Source organism: Oculina patagonica, chromosome 4 (assembly GCF_052425735.1).
Source record: "Oculina patagonica isolate OP01 chromosome 4, crgOcupat, whole genome shotgun sequence".
NCBI lineage: Eukaryota > Metazoa > Cnidaria > Anthozoa > Scleractinia > Oculinidae > Oculina > Oculina patagonica.
This window is the reverse complement of record NC_135761.1, coordinates 22,782,290-22,804,816: the sequence shown is the minus strand read 5'-3', so window position 1 is coordinate 22,804,816 and position 22,527 is coordinate 22,782,290. Positions and strand designations below refer to the sequence as shown.

The window sequence follows — 22,527 nt, the reverse complement described above, 5'->3', positions numbered from 1 at the left end:
GTCTTGACTAGCTCAGAACCGAGGTAGATGAACCTGTTTACATCAACCTAGTAAATGGCCCAGCTCACCACGAGTCTCTCGTAGCTCAGTGGGTTAGAGCGCCCAACCGGTATCTTGAAGGTAATGAGTTTGATGCCCGTCGGGGCTCAGAATTTTTCTTTGTCCCATGCTCGTGTCATTGTTGAAAAATACATCTTTATTAATTATTGATGATTTCGACATTGCTGATCCTAGCAGTATGCAGGACGCGTGTCACATATCAACCTAGTAAATGGCCCAGCTCACCACGAGTCTCTCGTAGCTCAGTGGGTTAGAGCGCCCAACCGGTATCTTGAAGGCCATGGGTTCGATGCCCGTCGGTGACTCAGAATTTTTCTTTGTCCCATGCTCGTGTCATTGTTGAAAAATACATCTTTATTAATTATTGATGATTTCGACATTGCTGATCCTCGCAGTATGCAGGACGCGTATCACATATCAACCTAGTAAATGGCCCAGCTCACCACGAGTCTCTCGTAGCTCAATTGGTTTGAACGCCCAACCGGTATCTAGGAGGCCATGGGTTTGATTCCCGTTGCGGACTCAGAATTTTTCTTTGTCCCATGCTCGTGTCATTGTTGAAAAATACATCTTTATTAATTATCACCGAGCTCAAAATTTACCATCTTTATTATTAACCTACAAATAGTGGTACAGTTTTATTAAAAATTACTATGCCAGTGTACTAAAGCTTTAAACAAGCGATATTATTATGATGCCATCAGGAACTTTAGATCTCAACTTGAAAAAGTTAGTCTGACTTTCACAATTTCTGCCCTTGTGGCCGGAAAAAACAGCTAAAAACCAATTAACGGCTCCCCTCTTCCTTCAACAACAATTTACTATATAACTTTGTCTTGACATTCTAGGTGCATTTCGTGTACGAGCGAGAGTACTTCGCCAGTTTAAGTACTTTTTACTGAAAAGCAGGAAAATCCTCGTGACAGGTTGTGACGTACTGGCATCATGGTAACTGTGTCACAGGAATACCATTCTCAATTTGATGGAACTAAGCTACGTCCATCACGCATTAGTACCCGCGTAAGCACGTTGCTTTTGAACGTTTCACGAAAACTATCACGTTTCGGGTGTTTTCTTTAGGGCCGGCGGATACAAAAACTGGATTTATTTGACTAGTGTTTGGTTCTTGTCAGCCTATTTATTGCGTGGGTTGAAAAGGTAAGCCTAGCGGTTGTCGTAAAATGTACAAACGAAGCTGAACTGTACAAGTCAAAAGTGTCAAGTCAGTTTGAAAGCTTGCCGGATAGAGAAAGGAACCTGTTATATAGATTAAGCTGGGTGTGAAAGTCCTGACTTCCTCAGTTCAACTTTAGTGATACGTATGAAAGAATTTTTCATGTTAGAAAAGTATTCCATAGAAAACATATATATCATATCAGTTATTTTCAGTCATGTAATCAAAAGCAAGTTCATGGAAATTTTCTCCTTAGCGCAATAAGGTATGTACTATATTTCGCAAATAATTTTTCGGCGAAGGAAAAACCTGAAGATGTTCGTTCTCGCTTACATTAATTCAGAATGAAAAACGGTGTTCAGATGTAATATATATTCTGTGGGTGGAAACTACAATTAGATAATCCAAGGGACATGGGAGGGAGTAAAATCTCTTTTTGTTTTGTTTTTGTCTCGTTTTAAAATAAAGCCGATTAAACCACAGTCGGACGGTTTTTTGATTCAAGAAAGCATATTTCTACTGTAGTTTTCTCGGTAGTTTTACGGAGAAGTATCTTGTCCATAACTTTCTGCTCGCGCGTAATAATGATTTTCTGGTGCCATTTGATTTGTTCGAAACACGTGTTCAATCTGGCGCGTAATGAATGCATGTAAACAACAGAAATCCACGGCAAATATACAGGTTTCGGCAGGTGGATCTGTCAATTAACCAATCGACGCAGCGCGTTGAACAATATCTTACATGCTGAGTAACAGGATAGACCATTGTTAGAACCGGGAAAACAAGAAAATGCTGCTATTAAAGTTCCATTTTTGATTGGCAGGCTCTTACGAAAAGCTAAGTGAATTTTCGGTTCTGACAAATTTCATTGGGTTCTTCTTTGTTAAAGGCAGCTTTGTCATTAGCTCCGGTGCATAAGACGTGACAAAAATAGTGTCCCAGAGAGATTTAAAAAATGCCGCTTAAAAAGTAACGTGCTCGAAGCTCAATTTTCCATTTCGCAGAACGCGCGCTTAAACGACTGTTTTTTTTTTTCTTCTCCTTTTTTGGGTAATTTCATTGTCAACAATCGACCTTTTATTCTGATTCCATTAAAAAAGATAGAAAAAAAGCACAGCAAAAGCATTCAGGACCTAAATGCTGTTTCAAGACGTACCCCATCCAACCGTCTCGAATGATAAAAAGTTTGAAAGTTACAGAATAAAACGCCTTGTGCGTAATACGTATAAGTAGAGGATAAAGAACTCGCAATTCTTTTCGACCCGTCAGAAACTCTTGTCAAATGTCCTTTGTTCTCTTGTCATGTTTACAAAACATTTTAAACTGTCAACTGCGTTCGTTCGCAGGAGGGGAGACGCGGGTTTAGCGCCAGGGTGGGGTGGCCGGCTCTCCTTGTTATTGTCGCCTTTTTTCTGGGGCCCATGTAGGAAGAATGTGTAGATTTTGTGTATCGAGGCGTTAAATTTGTGAGGGTCGTTGTTTAGGACTCATTTGTTTGATACCTCCCCTTAAAAACCGCCCTGGTTTTGGCTAAGAGCTACTCTCCTAGTTCTGAGCTTTGGTTTCAAAACTCAAGAAACCAGTTTGCAGAAAACCGATCTGCCATAAGCCACACAAAACGAAGGTGCTCACCAAATATTTTATTTTATATATTTTATTATTTAAAAAAAGAAAAAATTATCCACACAGATTTCAAACAAGTGATAACAAACGTATCAAAATTTTAAGAATTTCAATATCAAAATTTGAAAATTTTTGTTTTTGTTTGTCGAAAATTCCCAAAAGAACTTGTCACTTTTGAAGCGATCGATAGCATTATTTCAGCAGGATGGTTTGTAGCTTGAATTTCAGACGTTTCCTTCTCTTGTCGCTTTGTGCCAGAGGGTTTTCCAGCTATTTTTGCTGTTTGGTGCTTTATGTAATCGCAACTGATTGTCTCCGAGGATAAAAGTCGGAAATTTCCACGACGGCTCTTGGGACCTAATATATTCAAAACAGCGTTATTTAACTGAAAAAGTGTTATTTTTTTCTTCAAAGAGAGAATGAATTATTGTCCTTGTCACACAATAACATCAGGCTTTTATAGTATGCTAATATCGCTTTTTGTATTCAAATCGTGTTTCTGTTAAAAGATGTCTTTATCGCCAAAGACTTAAATGATCCGGAGAGCCGTCAGGCCTAGACAAATAATCCTAATTACTCCGAGTAATTAGCTAACGAAGTTTGTAGATGGTTTTCAAAATTCGAGGGAAATGTGTTTCTTTGTCAAACTTGCCCTCCGGGTGACCCCGCTAATGTATGCTACCCCCCAGTCATCCGGGAACTTGCCGTGAAAGCTGTCTTCTGATTGGCTGTTAGCAGGTAGTAACGTGGTGGCCAGTGAAAGCATGATATTCGTGTTCGAGTTCATCTCAAAACCTTTCGCTTATTCATCGAAGAGGAATTTTTCGCCGGCCTTTTTCCACTCTTTGAGCTGTGTAGACTGCAGTTTGTGTAAGTTAGTTTTGTGTTTTTGTGTTTGACCATGTTTTAATCACGTTGTTGACCCTGTATGACATCAATTACTTCACTTGGAGCGCTTGTGAAGGGCAGCCAAAATATCCTTCGTGTTTCCCACATTTCGCTTTTGTTCCCTTGACGTTGCAAACAAGCATGGACGTTACCACTTGGCGTTTGCACACTTAAATGTTGTTTAAAGGGTACTCGACTTCTGAGGATTTTTGGAGACTTTTTGGTCCAAACTGTTTAGGTTATCGAGGACAGGCATCAATTTGCACATATGAATCAACTATATAGTGAACACGAATTTTGCATTGTTATTGTGGACAACTTTCCTCCACCTGGCCTGACTTGGCATGAAAGCTTTTGTTTTTTCCCTGCTCGCTTCACTTGTATGAATATTTTCTTGCTTCGTGGTTCTTACTCTCGACTGGAGGTTGTCAAAGTAATTGAATCGCGTAGTAAGCGAAAACTGTAAAGATAATAATAGGTTTTGACAGGGGGATTTTTTTTATCGGGTTTGTAGTGATGCCTGAACCGGCTTCGTGCCCGTATTTCAACACGAACGCACTTAACTTCCAATTTCAAGTTCTTTAAGAGAAAGAGGCCTTTCTTTTATCGACTGCGTTGCTTTACAACAACACTGAACGGTTTCTTCGAAGGGTCTTGGTAGTTTAAAATAAAAATATTTCTGAACTGGTAAGCATTCCGTAGGATAGTGGACCATGCAATGAAATGTACGGTGATGTCGTGTTACGCAAAGCTCTTGTTCGCATTTTATTCATTCGTACTTGCGCGTTTAGGTAGTGGAGGTGTAGTTTGTCGTTTTCTGTCGTTTTGCTTTTCTCCTGTTTACATATCATATTACCATTAATTGACTTTCTTCTACAGTTTTGGTAGTAGGATTAGAGTTGTTGGTCTTTAACTTAGTTCATCTTCCGTGACCTTTTCTCTCTTTCAGAACGGCTTCATTGACGGCGGCGAATAGAGTAGCCAGGTTTAACAATCCACCTTCGCTTCCATGGCCCTTCAAGGAGGATGTGTCGAACAGATCGATAAAAGGAAATAAAGATGGACATTTTACGACATACGGCGTAAAATCGGAGACCGTTTCTGGCTCCATCTCCGATGACCCATCATGGCGGATCCATTTCTGGGAATCTTCGATGGCGTCAATAACGGCTTGGATGATCCTTTAGGTCTCGGCTCAACGCTCGGCACACATGGAAGCCAAGGAGGACAACTACAAGAAAGGCTGCAGCATTCTGCGTCTTTCCCAGGATTTCAATCGCAGTCGCCGTCGAACACAAATCAAACAAAACTTCAACATTTCGATGATCGATCTTCAGGCTCTCCGTTCTTACCGCCCTCGCAGAAACTCCAACATTTCAACGATCCTTTACTGTCGTCATCACCGCAACGATTTCATTCCTTGCAGTCGTCCTCACCACAACAGTTTTCCGAATTTCGTCCACCTTCGCAGATAAACATGTGTTGGCCTCGTGGCCAACAACCGTCACGAAGCTCCCCTAATTACAGTGGATTTTCACAGGGTTCTGAACAATCGCCATTTCGACAGCCATTTGGCTACGGGTTTCCGCGATCATCTTCTCCAAGGCTTCAACATTTCGCCAATCAATCGCCGATGAATTCCTCTCCAGATCGTTTTGTTACTGGGCCTTCGCAATCTCCTAGACTTCAACACCCAAATCCTTCACCTTCTCTACCTTACTCCGGTTCTTCTCCCAAAGGTACGAGCCCAAAGACAATGGAGCCAAATCAGCAACAGAAACAAAAACAAATTAGTCCACAGCAAGCACTTTACAGACACCTTCAAGGTGCTGAAGGGAATCAGCAGCAGATAGAGCTAGGGGGACAAGGTCGTTTACAACACTTAGTATCTAGTAACACAGGAGACATTGATCAGGGTAAACCTTCACTTCCAGGGCCAGGGGATGGCAATTTTCCTTACAACCCTTTTCAAAGTGGGTCTCGACCACCCATGGCTATGAACCGGAATTCTCCCCAGGCAGGGTACAATTCGCAACAGTTTCAAAATCCACAATATGCTGCTTTCAATGGAGGAGTCCCAGGTGGAGTTGACCAAGACATGTTCGGTCCAGGAAACCAGCATAATATGGCTGCAACTCCTCAACAGCCTGGATATCCATACACCAACTTGCAGATGTCAGACCCTCAGGAATTAATGCAGGTCAAGACATCAGCGATCTTACTTCAAATGCAGCGAATACAACAGCAGATCCAGCAGATGCGAGAAATGGGACAAACATCTCAGATGCAACAGTTGCAATTTCAATTCCAGCGGCTTTATCAAATCTATGCAATGCAGCAACAGCGAAGAGTGCAGCCAAACTTCCAGCCTCAAAACTTTGACCAAATGAGGTTCATACAACAGCGAAGGCAACAGGAGAAAGCCAACAGAATCGCTGTCGAGGCCATGGCGAAGGCAGCATTACACAACAGTGATGGTATGGCCATGATGCCAGGGTTTCCACCAATGTCATCAGGCCAGCGAATGATGGGAAATCCTTCCGCAGTAAATACTGGAATGATGGATTTGTCTAGGCACCCCATGCCAGCCGAACCTATTAATCTGGGCCCTTCCATCGTCCAAAAGCCGGCACCAGTACGGAGTTCGCAGACTTCAAGGTGATTTTTATTTCCTTTAACCTTTAATTTATTAGTATCGTAATTCTTATGTGTACATGTATGCATTCAGACAGTGGAAGTTTATGTTATACACCTTGGTTGAAAAGTAAATGTGTTATGTTCCTTTGTATGATCTCTTTATAGATATAGTACTTCTTCTCTGTGACTCCTAATATATAGATAACTTTCAAAAGTCATGTGGGTATTGTTACTCTGTTGTGGAGGTAATGGGATGATAACTATAATTAACTGCGATTTCTGTTCATCTATCAGTAGCTCAAGAAAAAGGCCATAATCTAATTACATTAATAGTACACTGTCACAGTATACATGTATTGCCATTTTCATGTAGCTTTTATTGTAAAACTCCTTAAGTCACAGCAGCTATAACACAATTTGTGGCCTTATGTAGATTTGCATGGCTTAAGAGGGCAGATAATGAAGATAACACAATTGATTTTGTTTATTGTAATTTACAGGCCGCCGGCAACTGTGTTGGCAAAACCTGCACCTATCCGAAACAGGAAAGATTCATCTGATGCTGAACCTTCACCACCAAATTCTCCAAGCTATTTTGAAGAAGATCATTCACATGTATCCAGTATCACTGTAAGTTTAAAACTTAAAATGCTCCACAGAAAAAAAAAATGGTCTTTTGACTAAAGCTTAAAACAAATTGTCATTGTGAGGTTTTTTTTAACAACCTTGATTATTAGTTAAAATAACAATTCCTGGGTGAATGTTTTAAAGTTAACAAAGTTTTAGTAAAATAATAATTTAACCTACGTGCATACTCAATTATTTTCAGCGTCGATCTCTCAGAGAGCGCAAGAAGAAGACCTACAAGGATGACTTTGACTACAACTTGTCCGAAGAGGAAGGGGAGAAGGAGCCCACTGAAGGTGGTGTGCAAGCCGCATTCCCAGTTGATGGGACCGGTCAAGGCTATATACCAGTGGGACCTGAAGTCGAAGAGACGACAACAGTTGAGAAAATATTGGCCATGCGAACAAAACAGGCAAGGTTTCTCTTAATATATTCACTGACGTGCTGTGGGACACATACCCAAGGCAATAATGTAGAATTTACTATCATGACAGATAATTTTATTGCCTGGAGGAAAATTTCATTGTTTTGTAATTAACATGTTTAGTTTCTACCTTCTCTGTAAATCAAAATAATGTGTTCAATTTGTTTTGCAGGATGAAGAACTGGGAAACTATGAAGAGTTCATGGTCAAGTTTAAGAATTAGTGAGTTTGATTTTTACTCTTGAAAGTGACCTGTTGATTGTGAAGGTCAATAAAATCTTACCACAAACCGTTATCTAATCTTCATTGATTTCCGTTTTCTTTCAGCTCCTATCTTCACTGTGAATGGGCAACCGCAGAAAAGCTAGCTAGAGGAGACAAGAGAATACACATGAAAATCAAGCGATATAAAGCCAAACAGCAAAACTCCATGGCCTTTTTTAGTGAAGTATGTCCATTTTTAAGTCATCGATAACTTAACCTCTTATAGTTCATTCTGAAACTTTGTTAATTTTTAAGGCTTCACATCAAAACATTGTAAATTCAGCGACAAACATTTGTATTGTTTTTGCCAATAGCTTGACGAAGAGCCCTTTAATCCTGATTATGTTGAAGTAGATCGTGTATTGGATATGTCTACAGGAGTCGATCAAAATTCTGGCGAGGTAAGTCGCGTGGCCAAATAAAACGTTGTATATTTACATTGTTTATGCCTGGGGTACTCTGTGTAAAAAAAAAAAATAAATGCAAGAGTTTTGTTTGCCTCAGGATTGTTTAGATATGACAGGGACCAGTGAGAATAATTTACTCATTTCAGTAAAAAAAAAAATTGTAAAATCAAGCAGAAAGTGAAGCCGGCGAAACACAGGTTAATTGCGTGAATAATTCCTAAAATAAGCTGTTTGTTTTATGCCTGCAGTTATCTTGACAATTTTTAAGTTATTTAGGGAGCAAATGTATAAATTAGGATTTAAAGGTCAGTTTTGTGTACAATTGGTGCTAATCTTTGTTTGCAACTGAAAATGAAATTAGCCTTTTTTGTTGGCTTTAAGTTTACACGTCGGTGTTGTCTAAATGTGTAAAATGAATGGAATGCACACTTTTGATATTGAAGGGTTGATGATAGTAATCATCCGCACTGATATTCATTGTCGCTGTCTGCTGTATTGATGTCTGTGGTAAAGAGGTCATGTATTGGTTAGACAAGATGAAAATAAACACGCCTCATCATTATAATCTTGCTTTTTCTTCACATTTCGTAATCTACTTAGAAAAGAAAAAGTGATAAGAAGGAGTTAATTGGCAGTGCTTTCGCTTTTGTCTGTGCATATTATGTTAACGGGCCATAAAATCAAATGATTTTGATGATTAAAATCAGACGGCCCTATAACAGATGTTTGTGATGATTACTAATTTTATATTCTGATGTGAAGATGTGATTTAAATAAGTGAAGAAGCTTCATAAATGACAATGCTGGCAGTTATCTTCCTTTTATCAAAGAACTTTAAAAATTGTTGTTATTTGAGGGCTTTTGTTAGGTTTTACTTGTCTATATCATAAACAATTCAATTAATAAGAGAATAATGGATTTTGCGTGTTCCAAGTTATAAAGAAAAGCTATTTTTTGGCTTTGCAGTAAACCAGACTCCGTCATTCATGTCTAAGAAATATGCAAATGTTACAAGTTTCCACCCTTAGTGAACATGAATAATTAATTCTGGCCAACCTTTCAAGCATGAAATATAGCATTTATCTTCCCCTTGTCATGAGTTTTTCTTTTCTTCTGAAGATATAAGTAGGTTTTTTGAGCACAATTTTGGCCCCATCGGAAGAATCATTTTTTTAAAGAAGATGTTAATTTATGGGGTATTTTACCTTGATTTTGTACAATACTATTGTTGTCTTGGATATTTAAATCAAAAATATATTATTTAGATATCAATTTTACAACAACTAAAACACAGTTTAAGTAAAGACTTCACTAAACAATTTTTTTTGCATTACCTTCATTGATGAAGCCTCTGACAGAAGTTCTTGACTGAGCTTCATAACCAACATGTTTTATAGCTTCTCTTGTCTTTGATAATTATGGAGTGGATCTGTTTGAACAGTGACAGCATCCTCTTGACAATTTGATCTGCCATTTGTACATGGCCTTCACATTCAAGTTGTGCCTCAGTGATCATGGTCAATAAAAAAACTGCTATTCAAATACTGTTTTTGACTGTCAGACTGAAGAAATCAGTTCATTTTCATATGCCGTGATCTACTACTGCCAGACTGTTTTAATCAATCCAAAGTGACGCTTGTCTCCTAGGGTAATACCTTTTTTGTGTCATCTGAAATTGCAACTGCGCATTTCCTGCAGGTGTTTTACAAAACTGTCACAACTATGCCTGACGAGACAAGCTTATTTTACAAGACATGGGCAAATTGTATTTCTCATGCTTTTATTGTTGATTTTGTATGGTGTACTTTGATGTAGACACACTTTGTTGTTTATTTTTTGTGGATTTGGTTTATTAATTAAGGTTAAAATAAGTATTCTCATTCAGTGTTGTGTGTTTTGTTTTCCAGTCAATTGAACCATTAAATAAATTTCTTTTTTACTGTGGTTGTTTTTTTGTAAAGGAGGTGTCTTCGTTAATTGCAGTGCATATTAAATTTATTGCAATGAGATGGTTAACCTCCAACAATAATCTAATGCTTGTCAGACAAGTTTCTGAATTACATTTCAGAGTACTTCACCACAAGCATATATTATATTTTATAAAGAGTGTATACATAGCATTGCCAATTAATTTTGTTAACTTTCAGAACCCTGTCTCTCCTAGAGACAAATCAGTTTATACACAGTTAAATCATGTACGTGTAATGCTCTTGTAACTTTTCGTTCTGTGGATAATGTCCTAAGTAGCGACAGTTTAAGTAAAGGCTGTTGAGTAATACTCTTTTGTGACTCTGTTTGTTTTCCTAACCTTTTGAGTTAGAAACATTTGTCTGATTTGTGCTTTGGTTGTACATGTGTAAATGGGTAGTACCGTATCACAAGTAATGCATGGGTGCGCTTTCTATCTCAATTTTGAAGGACTTAGGTAGACATTTTTAATGTTGACCTGGTGTTTATGATCCCTTGTAAAAATCGCCGCCGTCCATCGCGACGCGATCTGCGTGACGCGATTGTAAATGATATACGAAAAAGCGATAGTTGCGAACGCGCCGCGATAGTTGCGATCGCGGCGTGATGAGTGCGATCGCGGCGCGATTGATTACCACCACACCGCAATTTGGGGGGCTGGAATAAATCTCGGGAAGTGTTCCCAGCGAGAACTCACTTCTCGATCACCGGGAGAAAGTCAATATGCTTTGAAACTCTCACAAATCATGCTGTGGTCGTAACGCAAATCATGACTTGTATTGATGAAATAAACTTTAAGTACTAATCAAAGTAGTAATAAAACTAGTTTGATTTAAAATGTCGAAAAACATTTTATTACGTGACGGTGAGCCGTGAGGACGTGATTCCCACGAGAAAAGTTTTATTTAGTTTTAGTCTAGATGAACTGGCGCGACAAAGCGGCGCGTGATAATGAGTAAAGATAAATTAAAAGATAAGAATTTTTATTTCTTAACAGTCCGTTTTTTAATCTTTTCAAACACTTTGTTTCTTTCTTTTCTTATCTTTGAGGAACCTTATACCTTTGAGCAATCCAATAACAAATTTCTGTCGGCCATTTTCTTCAAATGCAAATACAATCAGGAATTTGCTGCAATTGCGTTTTTCGCATTGAAAAATCCTCTATATGGCATTTAATTTAATTGTGGCTCCGAAGAGGCTGTCAGAATGAGCTTTTTTTAGAGCTTTATATTTACCTTCCCGTAGACCACGATCGTAGACCACACACATCGAAGTCCTTTCCCGCCTTTTGCCGCAAGGTGTCGTGAACTGAGCGTTACGATTGGCTGAGTTAGGTCACGTAGTGCATAGTACACGCAATCGCCACGCCATCCCAAGCAGAAAAGAAATTTTATTTCGAGAAAGTTGGTATGTTTTCTCTTCACAATCAGGACTGGAAAAATGTGTTCTTTTTTAGCTGCTTCTGTTAATAACAAGAGTTTAGAAGCGACCTAACTTGAGGGAAAAGCGTCTCTGTGAAAACTGCTAGAATTTGTTTTGTTAATTCGAGCGACAGCTTGTCTATAATTTCAACAGCGCTTCGTCATGGACTTTGTTGACTGAACTACAGCTGAACTGTGATTTTTTAAAAAAATGCAAAACTCAAACAGTGGAAAGAGGAAAACATTTTGACGGTAAGGACCATTCAATGTGAAGTTGTACCTGTTGATGCTTGGGACTTAAATGTTCTATTATTTAAAAAAGCTTCGGGGAAAAGCGTATCTTCGACGATTCGGCTTCTTCGCAGATGCATGACCAAGAGAAAGTTCGCTCTTTGGTAGATCACATCATTGCATCTTCCTTCGCTTGAGCACGAGTAAAAGGTTAGTTGCCGTTATGTATGTGTTGTTCACATTCTACAGAAGAACTGTTCACTTATTTGCTTGTAAACTAAAGACTCAATCACGCTCTCCGGCTTTGCGAAATATAATTGTGCTCGGCAGCGAAACTGGCCGTCTTTTTCTGTAAATAAATGATGTTGTTTTGATACAGAGTCTGTGTGTTTGTTTTGTCGGTATGCAAAACGCCAAGATAATTGTTTTTAAATTTAAAGATTTAGGCGCGATCGCGGCGCGATCCAAGCCAAATCGCGGCGCGATTCCCGACCCATCGCGCCGCGATGCGAGAATCGCGGCGGCCAAAAACGCGGCGCGATTTGGGGCACGATCCAAGCCGATCGTGGCGTGAATCGCGGGGCGATCCAAGCTCAATCGCGGCGCCCAAAAACGCGCCGCGATCGCGGTAAAATTTTTACAAGGGATAGTGTGCGCAGCCAAAAATAGCATGTGTACATAGGTTGATCATCACATTTTGAAGAGTCTTTGCTTTTCACTTCTTAACCATTAAAGACAAATGGAATAATCCTATATTTATTGTATTATGAGGACAAAATATGGGGAAATCTTAGTTTACAATAATATTTGCCTCATTAGCATATTAAGCACTTCAGTTTCTGATCCAATGACAAAAATGTCAGTTCTGAATATTGAAAGAACATGGCATGATAAACGTCTGATAAAAATTTGAGCAAGATGTAAATAAAATACTTTCTCTGTGATGCGGCTTTGAAAGCTCTAAATTTTGCAATGAACATAAATGGGATTGTTAGCGCATTTGCTGCCCAGAAATTTTGCAGGCTTTGAACACCAATATCTTTGCAAAGAGCTGAAGATTTCACCAGTTATTGTGGTACACAAGTTCTTTAAACATCCAGAGTCAATTAATTTTTGTATATAGCATGATGCCTTCTCTACACAAAGTTGTATGCTAATTGGCAAAATGTAAACAATGACGTCAGCAAAGATCGTCCTACAGCAGTGAATTTTGCTGAGCTTTGTTCATCACAACCAGAGCAAGAAATATTTAGCGACTGTTATTGAAATACCCCATGGTTCAGATCTGTACAGGTTTTCTTCGTTATCAATTGCAGTGAAAAACAACAGAATTTTGACCCATGTAGTTGCAAATTAAATCATTCCAGAAGAACACCTGAACACATTGCAAATATACCTACATCTTGAAATAGCAGTCAGCTTTTTAAATGCTAATGCTTAAAAATATAAAAAGTCCTTCTTTCATGTAGAAGTTCTGCTTAAAGGTTTGAGCAATTTGAAGAGTAGTTATCGTACACAAGAAGTGAATTCTTTTGTCTTGTCCTTGCAGCCAATCACACACTACCTTGTGAAATGGAGTTCACAGCCTTATGAAGAAAGCACTTGGGAAATCGAGGTTAGTCACCTAAAAATAATTCTTAGAATTTTTCTTGCCTGTGATACCTGTTCCCTGATTATCGAAAGACCCTGATATTTTAACAAGGTGTACTCATGGTGTGCTGTTTATTGACAGGCTGACGTGGATGAAGCTAAGATCAAACAGTTCCAAAGGCTAAAGGAACTCCCACCGATGCAACTAAGACAAGTAAGTTCCACTGTTACTAAATCAAAGACTAGTACACCCATAAAGTCCTACACATAATGTATTTTAATTCATAATGTGACAAGAGGTGAAGATTCTTGTTTACATTTGATGTAAAATATCTAGAAAACAAAAAATACAAGTCTTTCTAAAAATTGAGACAACTGCAACTACATACCTACATGTAGCTGGTGCTTCAGTTGATTCTTTAGCGTGATGCAGTAAGCCTCAATAGGACTCAGTACCTTTTTTCATTTGCTATGGAATCAACATTCTACAGAAATTTGATTCTAAGTTTAGTTTTATGAAAAGTGTGCCACAAATTAATAAAAATGTACACCTTGAGAGTTACTCTTCCAGTGAGATTAACATTGTTGTCTATTTCTTTGTAGTTTCGTCCTCGTCCATACCCTCATGAGTGGTGTAAAATGGATACCACACATGTGTACAATAATAATAACACATTGCGTGATTATCAGCTGGAGGGCGTTAACTGGCTTACTTTTTGCTGGTGTAACAGGTAAATAATTTGTGAAGCTCATTAGTGATGCTTCTGTACAGATCCACTCGAAATTGTATGGACATTAGTATTTCATGTGCATTGCGCCAGAGATGGACACAGCATATAATGACCAGTTCATAATATGTAACTTTAAAGTGTGCATTATGAAATCCTGTAGCTCTAGGTTGACATTTTATCTCAGCAAGGATCAGTAGTGATGCAGTTATACTGTCTTACTCTAGTGTTCTTTTGTACATTAATTACCTTTGCATAGGTTTGCCTTGTCATGTTTATGCTGTTGACTTGTCACTTTTTGTCATAAAAAATAACTGCTTAGTTGCCTTCTTTGAAATGATAGCCACATATAAGTTAAAATCCAGTGATTTCGCACCAACATTTTGGAAGCTAATGATCAACTTTGTGCTCTTTTTAATCTAGGCAAAACTCCATTCTGGCTGATGAAATGGGTCTCGGCAAAACGATCCAGTCCATTTCATTTCTTATTGAAATGCAGGTGAGTGCTGTTAAACTTTTCAGGAACTTTTTGTTTAGGGAAAAGATAAAGACCACAGCTTTCGTTGTTTGTGTTTCAAATAAACTGGGAAAAGTAGTCAGTCAGCAGACTTTGTCTTACTGATGGTTCATTTTGACGTCCTCTCACACATGAGAACTGATTTGCAATAAGATCTGCATTGTCTAGTCGCAGTACTTTTGTAATGTGTCTCAGCAAATTTAGGGTTTGAAGGATATGTCCTGTTATGTGGCAAACCTATTTCAAGCTTGTTGTACATGTATTGTCATTTGAAAGTGTAGTTATCAAGAATTGGGTATACTGCTACAACTTCCTCCAATAATTTCCTTAAGCTGTTAGAAACATTACAGCATAGGTGTATAAATGCCGGTGACAGCCAGTAATCACTCATACAGTCAGAAGTATTAACTAACATGTTTGATGTTTGCAGCGGTATGGTGTCAGGGGACCATTTCTTGTGATTGCACCACTCTCTACCATTTCTAACTGGCAAAGGGAGTTTGAGACTTGGAGCGATATTAATGCTGTTGTCTATCATGGAAGGTCAGTTGCTCATACCCATTTAATGGTTACTGTATGACTGTATGACTGTATGATGTGATAAATACATAAACAATGCAAGGTATTGTTGGATGAAAAAACAGTAAGTTAAAATGGATATCATGGACATGCTAGTGTACAAATGATACATGTGCTAATGAAGACATTAAAACTACCTTATTCCTCTCAAGGATTTGTTTCTGATTCATGGATTTCCAAATCAATCATATTTACTGTTTGTTTGCATTGTTTTTGAAGCAGATAAAGGCGTAACTTTGTAACTCTTCATCTTTATTTACCTTTTCAGTTCATCAAGCCGTCACTTGATTCAGGAGTATGAATTTTACTTCAGAGATGAACGTGTAAGTTATAGTCAAGTCTGTGCAGACTGTGATGTGAGTCAAATACTTTCTCATCCAGCCTGTCCTAACTGGATTAATAAGCATTTCCATCTTTATTGACCTTAAGTTTGTTGGAAATTTGCAATATGTCTTGGGAAATGTCCTGAATTGTGTGTGCTAAATAAATAATTTGATGACATGTTGGGGGGGGGGAGTTGTGGTTGAGGGAGGGGGCTTTTATTTTCTGGACTGGCTCATGTCAAACCATTCAGCCCTTCTCATACTCACAGTAAATAATATTGCCAGTGGGTCTGTAAGGCGCTGTTAAAAATGTTGGTATTTATTGGTTTTATTTTCTTGTGTTCCTTAGGGCCAACCCATTCCAGGATTGTTCAAGTTTGAAGCACTGATTACAACATACGAAATAATCATAGGTATGAAATTATGTTACTAGAAATACTTTTCTGATCACAGATGTATGACCTGCACTTTTTTTTTTGTGCTAAGAATAATGTTCTTTCTGCATACTAGGTAACATTTCCGTCGAAGTAACTTGAGTAACAGAAAAAAAAAATTAATGGTGTTTTTGTTTCTTTATCTCACAAATTAGCTGACAACATGCAACTGAGTGCAGTGCCATGGAGATGTGTGGTCATTGATGAAGCTCATCGCTTGAAGAATCGTAACTGCAAACTACTGGAGGGCCTCAACAACCTAAGCATGGTATAAAATTGATTTTGTTGTCTCCTTGATTTCATAAATTTAGCTTAGGAAATGATCAAGACATGTAACTCACTGAATGGTTTGCAACCTGTTCTCAACTGTAGAATGGCCACAGCGGGATAGCCATTATTGACAACTGACAAAAAAACATGGAAAAGGCAAACTGCTTTTGAGCCATCCAAACACTGCAAAATTACTTTAAATGTTAGAGATAAATGTGCGATTAGCCATGTTGTTTGATGTTAGTTATGAAGACAATTTCTTTGTTAGCAAATTATTTAATATGAATAAATTGTTAAATAGCAATTTTCAATTGAGTGTTGTAAAATCATAAGCGAAGTAATTAGCTGTAAATACTCTGGCCAATCATAAAGGGCTGCACAGACTCAGAACCCGAAGCAAATATATGAAGCCACCATAAAGTCCGGGAAAATGCGTGAGAAAGGGGCCCATGGCTGAGAAAGGGGCGCAATATTTTTAAACCAATCACTAGGGTTAGTAATTAATGCAAAACCAAAGCAGATGCAAATTGCTTTTGACACTCAAGTGAAAGCTGCTCTAGTAACAGTTTAACTCATTACTTAATACTAAAAATGTTACTTTTGTTTTTAAGGAACACCGGATCTTGCTGACAGGAACTCCTCTGCAGAACAATGTGGATGAGCTGTTCAGTCTGTTGAACTTCCTTGAACCAGCTCAGTTTCCCTCTCAAGTGGCCTTCCTTATGGAGTTTGGTGACCTCAAGACTGAAGCTCAAGTTGACAAACTCAAACAGGTATGTTAGTGTCAAGAGATTCTGGAGTCAAAAATTTAAAATTTTTAAAATTTTCCCTCCATAATTTTATTGTTGCTTAACTCAACACCAATCGGTTGTTCAACCACATTTGTAGAAAAGAAAGTCAGAAAAGAAAGTCAAGGCTTGGCAATGAAAATGTCAGTGGTTTATAGAGTACTGAGCCATATGGTTAATTTGCAGCAATTTTGGCCATTTGTCTGTTTGAATTTGAAACTTCTCAAGTGGCCAATCGAAAAGCAAACAGCACATGCAATTGATTAATTAACATCATTTTGGGCTTAAATTTTTTCTCCTTAGCTTCTGAAACCAATGATGCTAAGACGACTGAAGGAAGATGTTGAGAAAAACATTGCCCCCAAAGAAGAAACCATCATTGAGGTGGGTGTTTTTGATTCCTGCTTAAATTCCATTTGCTGTTTTAGGTTATGGTTAAGGTCTGTTTCATCAGCACTTCTTTTAATTTTACTTGTAGGTTGAACTAACTACTATTCAGAAAAAGCTGTACAGAGCTATTCTTGAGAGGAACTTTGCCTTCCTGAGTAAGGGAGTTTCATCAAGTGCAAATGTACCGAACTTGATGAACACCATGATGGAGCTTCGCAAATGCTGTAATCATCCTTTCTTGATCAATGGAGCTGAGGACAAAGTGCTTTCTGAGCATAACTTGTCACTGGTTGAAAAGACAGCCCAGCATGCCAGCATCATGATTGAGGCCTCAGGAAAGCTTGTACTTATTCACAAACTTTTACCCAAACTGAAATCCAGTGGGCACAAGGTCCTTGTTTTCTCACAGATGGTTCGTTGTCTTGACATTCTAGAAGACTATCTTGTTCACATGAGGTATCCGTATGAAAGGATAGATGGGCGGGTCAGGGGAAACCTGCGGCAGGCGGCTATTGACAGGTTCAGCAAGCCTGACTCAGACCGCTTTGTTTTCCTGTTGTGCACTCGAGCAGGAGGGTTGGGAATCAATCTGACAGCTGCAGACACTGTTATCATCTTCGACTCAGATTGGAATCCTCAGAATGACATTCAGGCTCAGGCGAGGTGTCATCGTATCGGACAGAGCAGGTCTGTTAAGGTGTACAGGCTCATCACTAGGAATTCTTATGAGCGAGAAATGTTTGACAGGGCAAGCATGAAACTGGGCTTGGACAAGGCTGTGCTGCAGTCCATGAATACCAAGGAGAATGCAAGTAACAATGTAAGTTCTCACAATGATCTTGGATATTAGAGAACTGGTAGTTTTTAATAACTGTCAAAGGCAATATTTTCGGTCTTCAACTTGCTCAGCAAGATCACTGTTCTTGTTTACTGTGACGAATCAGAGTAAAGAAGCTGAGCTTTCAAAGTAATACTCACAGAAAGCAATCACAAAGATTCCAGCTTATTTTGTCACTTTGCTCTCCTTAGCAATCATTGTCCAAGAGAGAGATTGAAGACTTGCTGAGAAAGGGTGCTTATGGCGCCATTATGGAAGAAGAAAATGATGACAGCTCCAAGTAAGTATCTTGATCATAACCGACTGACAGTTGTTTCCCAGTGTACTTTTTAAAACAATATATAACCTATTAATACTTGATTACATTGTCAGGTTTTGTGAAGAAGACATTGATCAGATTCTTGAGCGTCGTACACAGATCATTCAGATTGAGTCTCAGGGAAAGGGATCAACTTTTGCTAAGGTAATTAAGTCTTTGGTTTGGAAACTTAAAGAGCTTTAATTATTTATCTTCTAGTATTGCATCATCTGCAAGCAAAACTCTTAGTTTAGTATGATGTCTAATGAAATAATAACCCTGCTGTTTCTATCAGTGACTGGTTTTCAGTTATTGATAGGAGTCCTTGGGTTTACCATTGTAACCAGTCAGGGCTCGACCTCAGTGGTCCTACATTGCCGTCACGCCTGGCCTGTTGGCGCCCCGCCTTGCTTCTCGGCTGTGCATCCCACTCATCATGCTCGGCTTCCTCCGGTCAGAGTTCATGGGTTGACTCTGGGAAGGCAAGTGTTCACCATTACTAGCTTAATTGTAGTTAACCTTTGCTTATTATTTGAGTTGCTCCTGCACCTGGCCAGTACAACTTGCATTTTGTCCAGTGAAAATCTGAATGCACTGGACAATGGACTGTCACCAAAAGTAATTTCGGCCCTGGCCAGTGATCTCAATAGGTGATGGGCTGTTATCAAGGTGTTAGTCCTTCTTTCCTTCAGTCCTCACTTTTTTGTGGTGCATAATCTTATGTCCTTTCCATTTCCTTTAGGCAAGCTTTGTGTCGTCCAAAGGCGAAGAAGAAATTGATATTGATGATCCTGACTTCTGGCAGAAATGGGCCAAAAAGGCTGAATTGGATGTTGATATGATGAACAAGGTAGGTCATACAAATTACAAATTCTGCTTGGTATAAAGGTTTTATAAAGCCTTTATGCAGGCTTATTGGGCCCTGTATGGATACTAGACTCTGGATGGGGTGACTCCCTATGGATTGGGTGTCACTCTATCACGGGTTGCCCCAACGATATGACTTTTGCAGATATTTTTTTTTTCATAAGGACAAAGAGAGGTGTGTTAGAGTTAAAGACCCTTGCTACCCTAGAGTTTACTTCATTTACTCACAGGAGTTTCACTTTTTCAGATCAGAAATGAATTGTATTGCTGCTGAACATAAAATTTCTCATATACTACAATTTTACTACATCTTTAAACTGCTGATAAAGGTGAAAATGTAACTTGTCTTTCTAACAGTGTTTTCCACCTCAGTTGGGTCAGTTCTTAGACAAGTCCATCAGTCAAATGTTAACACTGTGGAGTCCTGACTTCTCAAATCTCCAAGGGAGATGAATTGGTTTGGGAATCAGAGTTCAAGAAACGGGAATGAAATGTTGCAGTTAATAACTGTCCTAAGCAAATCCAAGGGGCATGTTTTTAGTTTGAGTTACATGTATTGGGAGGTTTAGGAAATTAAGGGTTCACAAAATCGGATACCATTTTACACTGTTATGGTTTGAATGTGGCTTTCAAGGTTTTCAACTGTAAGGAAATCTTTTTGTAGGATAATCGTATCATTGATGCCCCACGACAAAGAAAGCAAACAAAGCGATATGGCAATGAAGATGGAGAGTTTGAACTGTCAGACTTGGATCTTGAAGAAGATGAAGAAGCACCTTTGCCACGAAGATCATCTTGGACCAGGGTAGAATGTTTCCGTGTGGAAAAGAACTTGCTCATTTATGGGTAAGCTGTTTGATTTACCTCTATTATAGGAATATAACTGATGCATTTTAATTTTTCAACGCAAACAAAATTTACCCGTTATAACGGAAAAGTTCTGGTCAAATGCTTATAGTAAAAAAGTTAACATACATCAAATTAACGTGAATTTTTGAAATTTGCATTAATAACATGTATCGTTAAATTCCTATAATAAGGTACCTCTCATCAGAAAACTTAACTTGAACTATCTAGAGATATCTGTGAATATATTGTTGTTCAAATTTTTGTAGATCAGTTACATTTTTTTAATCTTGTCTTCAATTTGTTTCAGTAATCAGGATGTTAGTGCTGTAAATTATAACAGAAACATGGAAAATTATTTAGTACATAATTATTTAGTACAGTACCTGAAATGCTTAATTGCAAATCTATTGGCTTGTTTTAGTTAAGCCACTTCACAGCTGTTAATAATATTTTGGTTATATCCAGTATTAATTTAGTTGTTTGTTTACAATAATTATACTATTGTTTATTTATTTAGCTGGGGACAGTGGAAAGATGTGATTGCTTCAGGGCGATTCAAGACAAAGGTATCAGAGAGGGACGTTGAAGCAATTTCCCGCACCATACTCGTCTATTGTCTCCACCACTACAAAGGGGATGAGAAAGTGAAGGGCTTTATTAGAGATCTCATCAAGGCCTCGGCCACTAGAGAAAGACTACCAAGTGAGGAACGAGATGCTACCTACACTCCTTTACCATTGACAGGCAAGACCAAGACAAGAAACAAGAAAGGCAAGACCTCAAACAAAAACAAAAGTGCCATTGCTCTTTTTGAAGTCAGCAGTGAGTGGCGAACATGTGATCCAGAGACTCTTATATTGGATGAAGGATACAAGAAACATTTACAACACCACTGCAACAAGTAAGATTCCAAACATGTATAGTTTCTGTCTTTTTTAGACCTGTAGCTGCAAATGATTCCTCTCAAATTGTGATCGAGCTTCCTTACAGAACTTTAAGTGAAAATCAGTGCATAGAGCTTGTGTTTGAGCACATAATGTTAAACTCGGACAAAGTTTTCATTTGCAAAATTCAATCATACAATGTTTGATATTGGTTATTTTCAGCTATGTCGGAATTTTGGAGTTCTTGATTATATAGTTCTTATATAGAGCTCTAACTTTTCAGCTCAAGATCTGTAAAACTAGTTCTTCCAGTTAGCTAAGTTTTAAGATGTGTGCTACTTGCACTTGTATATTTTCTAAACATTTTTTTAATGATTTTCATCATTCTGGTTACTTACTATATGATGTTTACTTACTATCTGTGTGCTGAAAGGATTCTTCTCCGTGTCAAACTGCTCTTTTTCTTGAGACATGAGGTGATTGGTAAACTTGGACCAAAGATTAAAGAGGGATGTAGTGCAAGGTTTGTAAATATTATTATTTCTTTTTTTAGTGGTTTACTGGGACTTTAGGCTTTGGAGGACAGTGCATACTTTGCCTTTTACTTCTATATGAGTATGCAGGACGCGTGTCATATATCAACCTAGTAAATGGCCCAGCTCACAACGAGTCTCTTGTAGCTCAGTTGGTTAGAGCGCCCAACCGGTATCTTGGAGGCCATGGGTTCGATTCCCGTCGGGGACTCAGATTTTTTTCTTTGTCCCACGCTTGTGTCATGTTGAATAATTTCTTCACTATTTATCACCGAGCTTGAAATTTACCATCTTTATTATTTACTACAACTTTGATGATTTCGACATTGCTGTCCTAGCAGTTGCAGGACGCGTGTCATATTCACCCAGTAAATGGCCAGACAACGAGTCTGTCGTAGCTCAGTTGGTTAGAGCGCCCAACCTGTATCTTGGAGGCCATGGGTTCGATTCCCGTCGGGGACTCAGATTTTTTCTTTGTCCCACGCTCGTGTCATGTTGAATAATTTTTTCACTATTTATCACTGAGCTTGAAATTTACCAGATGTCTTTATTATTTACTAGTACATACTTTCTTGCCAAAAACATTTTTTTTGTGTAGTATGTTTCTTGGTACACACCACTCCAAGCTGTAACCACTTAATTTTGCAACTGTTTTGTGTTGTATTTTTGTCATATTGAATGCCCCTCATGTTTTGTTTCCTTAGTGATGTGGACATTATCATCTACCCTCCTGAAGGAGATCCTCCAGCCACTTGGTGGGACGAGGAATGTGATAAGTCACTCTTGATTGGAGTCTACAAGTATGGTAAGTGTGTGTACATTACTCTTGTTTTAAATTAGAAAGGAATTCATGGCCCGAAGAAGTTAATCCCAGTTACTAAATAAAGGTCAAACTGGAACAAAGATGTTGGTTTC

General features: G+C 38.5%; 1 protein-coding gene across 2 annotated transcripts in view; it reads left to right on the top strand.

Moving 5' to 3' along the window:
* Positions 1-3,614: 3,614 nt before the first annotated feature.
* The window catches only part of LOC144651635 (chromodomain-helicase-DNA-binding protein 8-like), a 31,147-nt gene continuing 12,234 nt past the window's right edge, over positions 3,615-22,527 (top strand). For both annotated transcript variants that reach the window (XM_078511575.1, XM_078511574.1), the window contains exons 1-25: positions 3,615-3,727; positions 4,695-6,403; positions 6,883-7,012; positions 7,212-7,421; positions 7,606-7,655; positions 7,761-7,881; positions 8,012-8,098; positions 13,274-13,339; positions 13,457-13,528; positions 13,918-14,045; positions 14,466-14,541; positions 14,990-15,102; positions 15,407-15,461; positions 15,811-15,874; positions 16,051-16,163; positions 16,777-16,938; positions 17,257-17,337; positions 17,432-18,163; positions 18,373-18,461; positions 18,554-18,644; positions 19,222-19,329; positions 20,011-20,192; positions 20,713-21,096; positions 21,513-21,602; positions 22,317-22,417. In XM_078511575.1, coding sequence (XP_078367701.1) covers positions 4,872-6,403; positions 6,883-7,012; positions 7,212-7,421; positions 7,606-7,655; positions 7,761-7,881; positions 8,012-8,098; positions 13,274-13,339; positions 13,457-13,528; positions 13,918-14,045; positions 14,466-14,541; positions 14,990-15,102; positions 15,407-15,461; positions 15,811-15,874; positions 16,051-16,163; positions 16,777-16,938; positions 17,257-17,337; positions 17,432-18,163; positions 18,373-18,461; positions 18,554-18,644; positions 19,222-19,329; positions 20,011-20,192; positions 20,713-21,096; positions 21,513-21,602; positions 22,317-22,417 — 4,837 coding nt within the window. In that variant the 5' untranslated portion in view covers positions 3,615-3,727; positions 4,695-4,871. The remainder of the gene's footprint in view (positions 3,728-4,694; positions 6,404-6,882; positions 7,013-7,211; positions 7,422-7,605; positions 7,656-7,760; positions 7,882-8,011; positions 8,099-13,273; positions 13,340-13,456; positions 13,529-13,917; positions 14,046-14,465; positions 14,542-14,989; positions 15,103-15,406; positions 15,462-15,810; positions 15,875-16,050; positions 16,164-16,776; positions 16,939-17,256; positions 17,338-17,431; positions 18,164-18,372; positions 18,462-18,553; positions 18,645-19,221; positions 19,330-20,010; positions 20,193-20,712; positions 21,097-21,512; positions 21,603-22,316; positions 22,418-22,527) is intronic.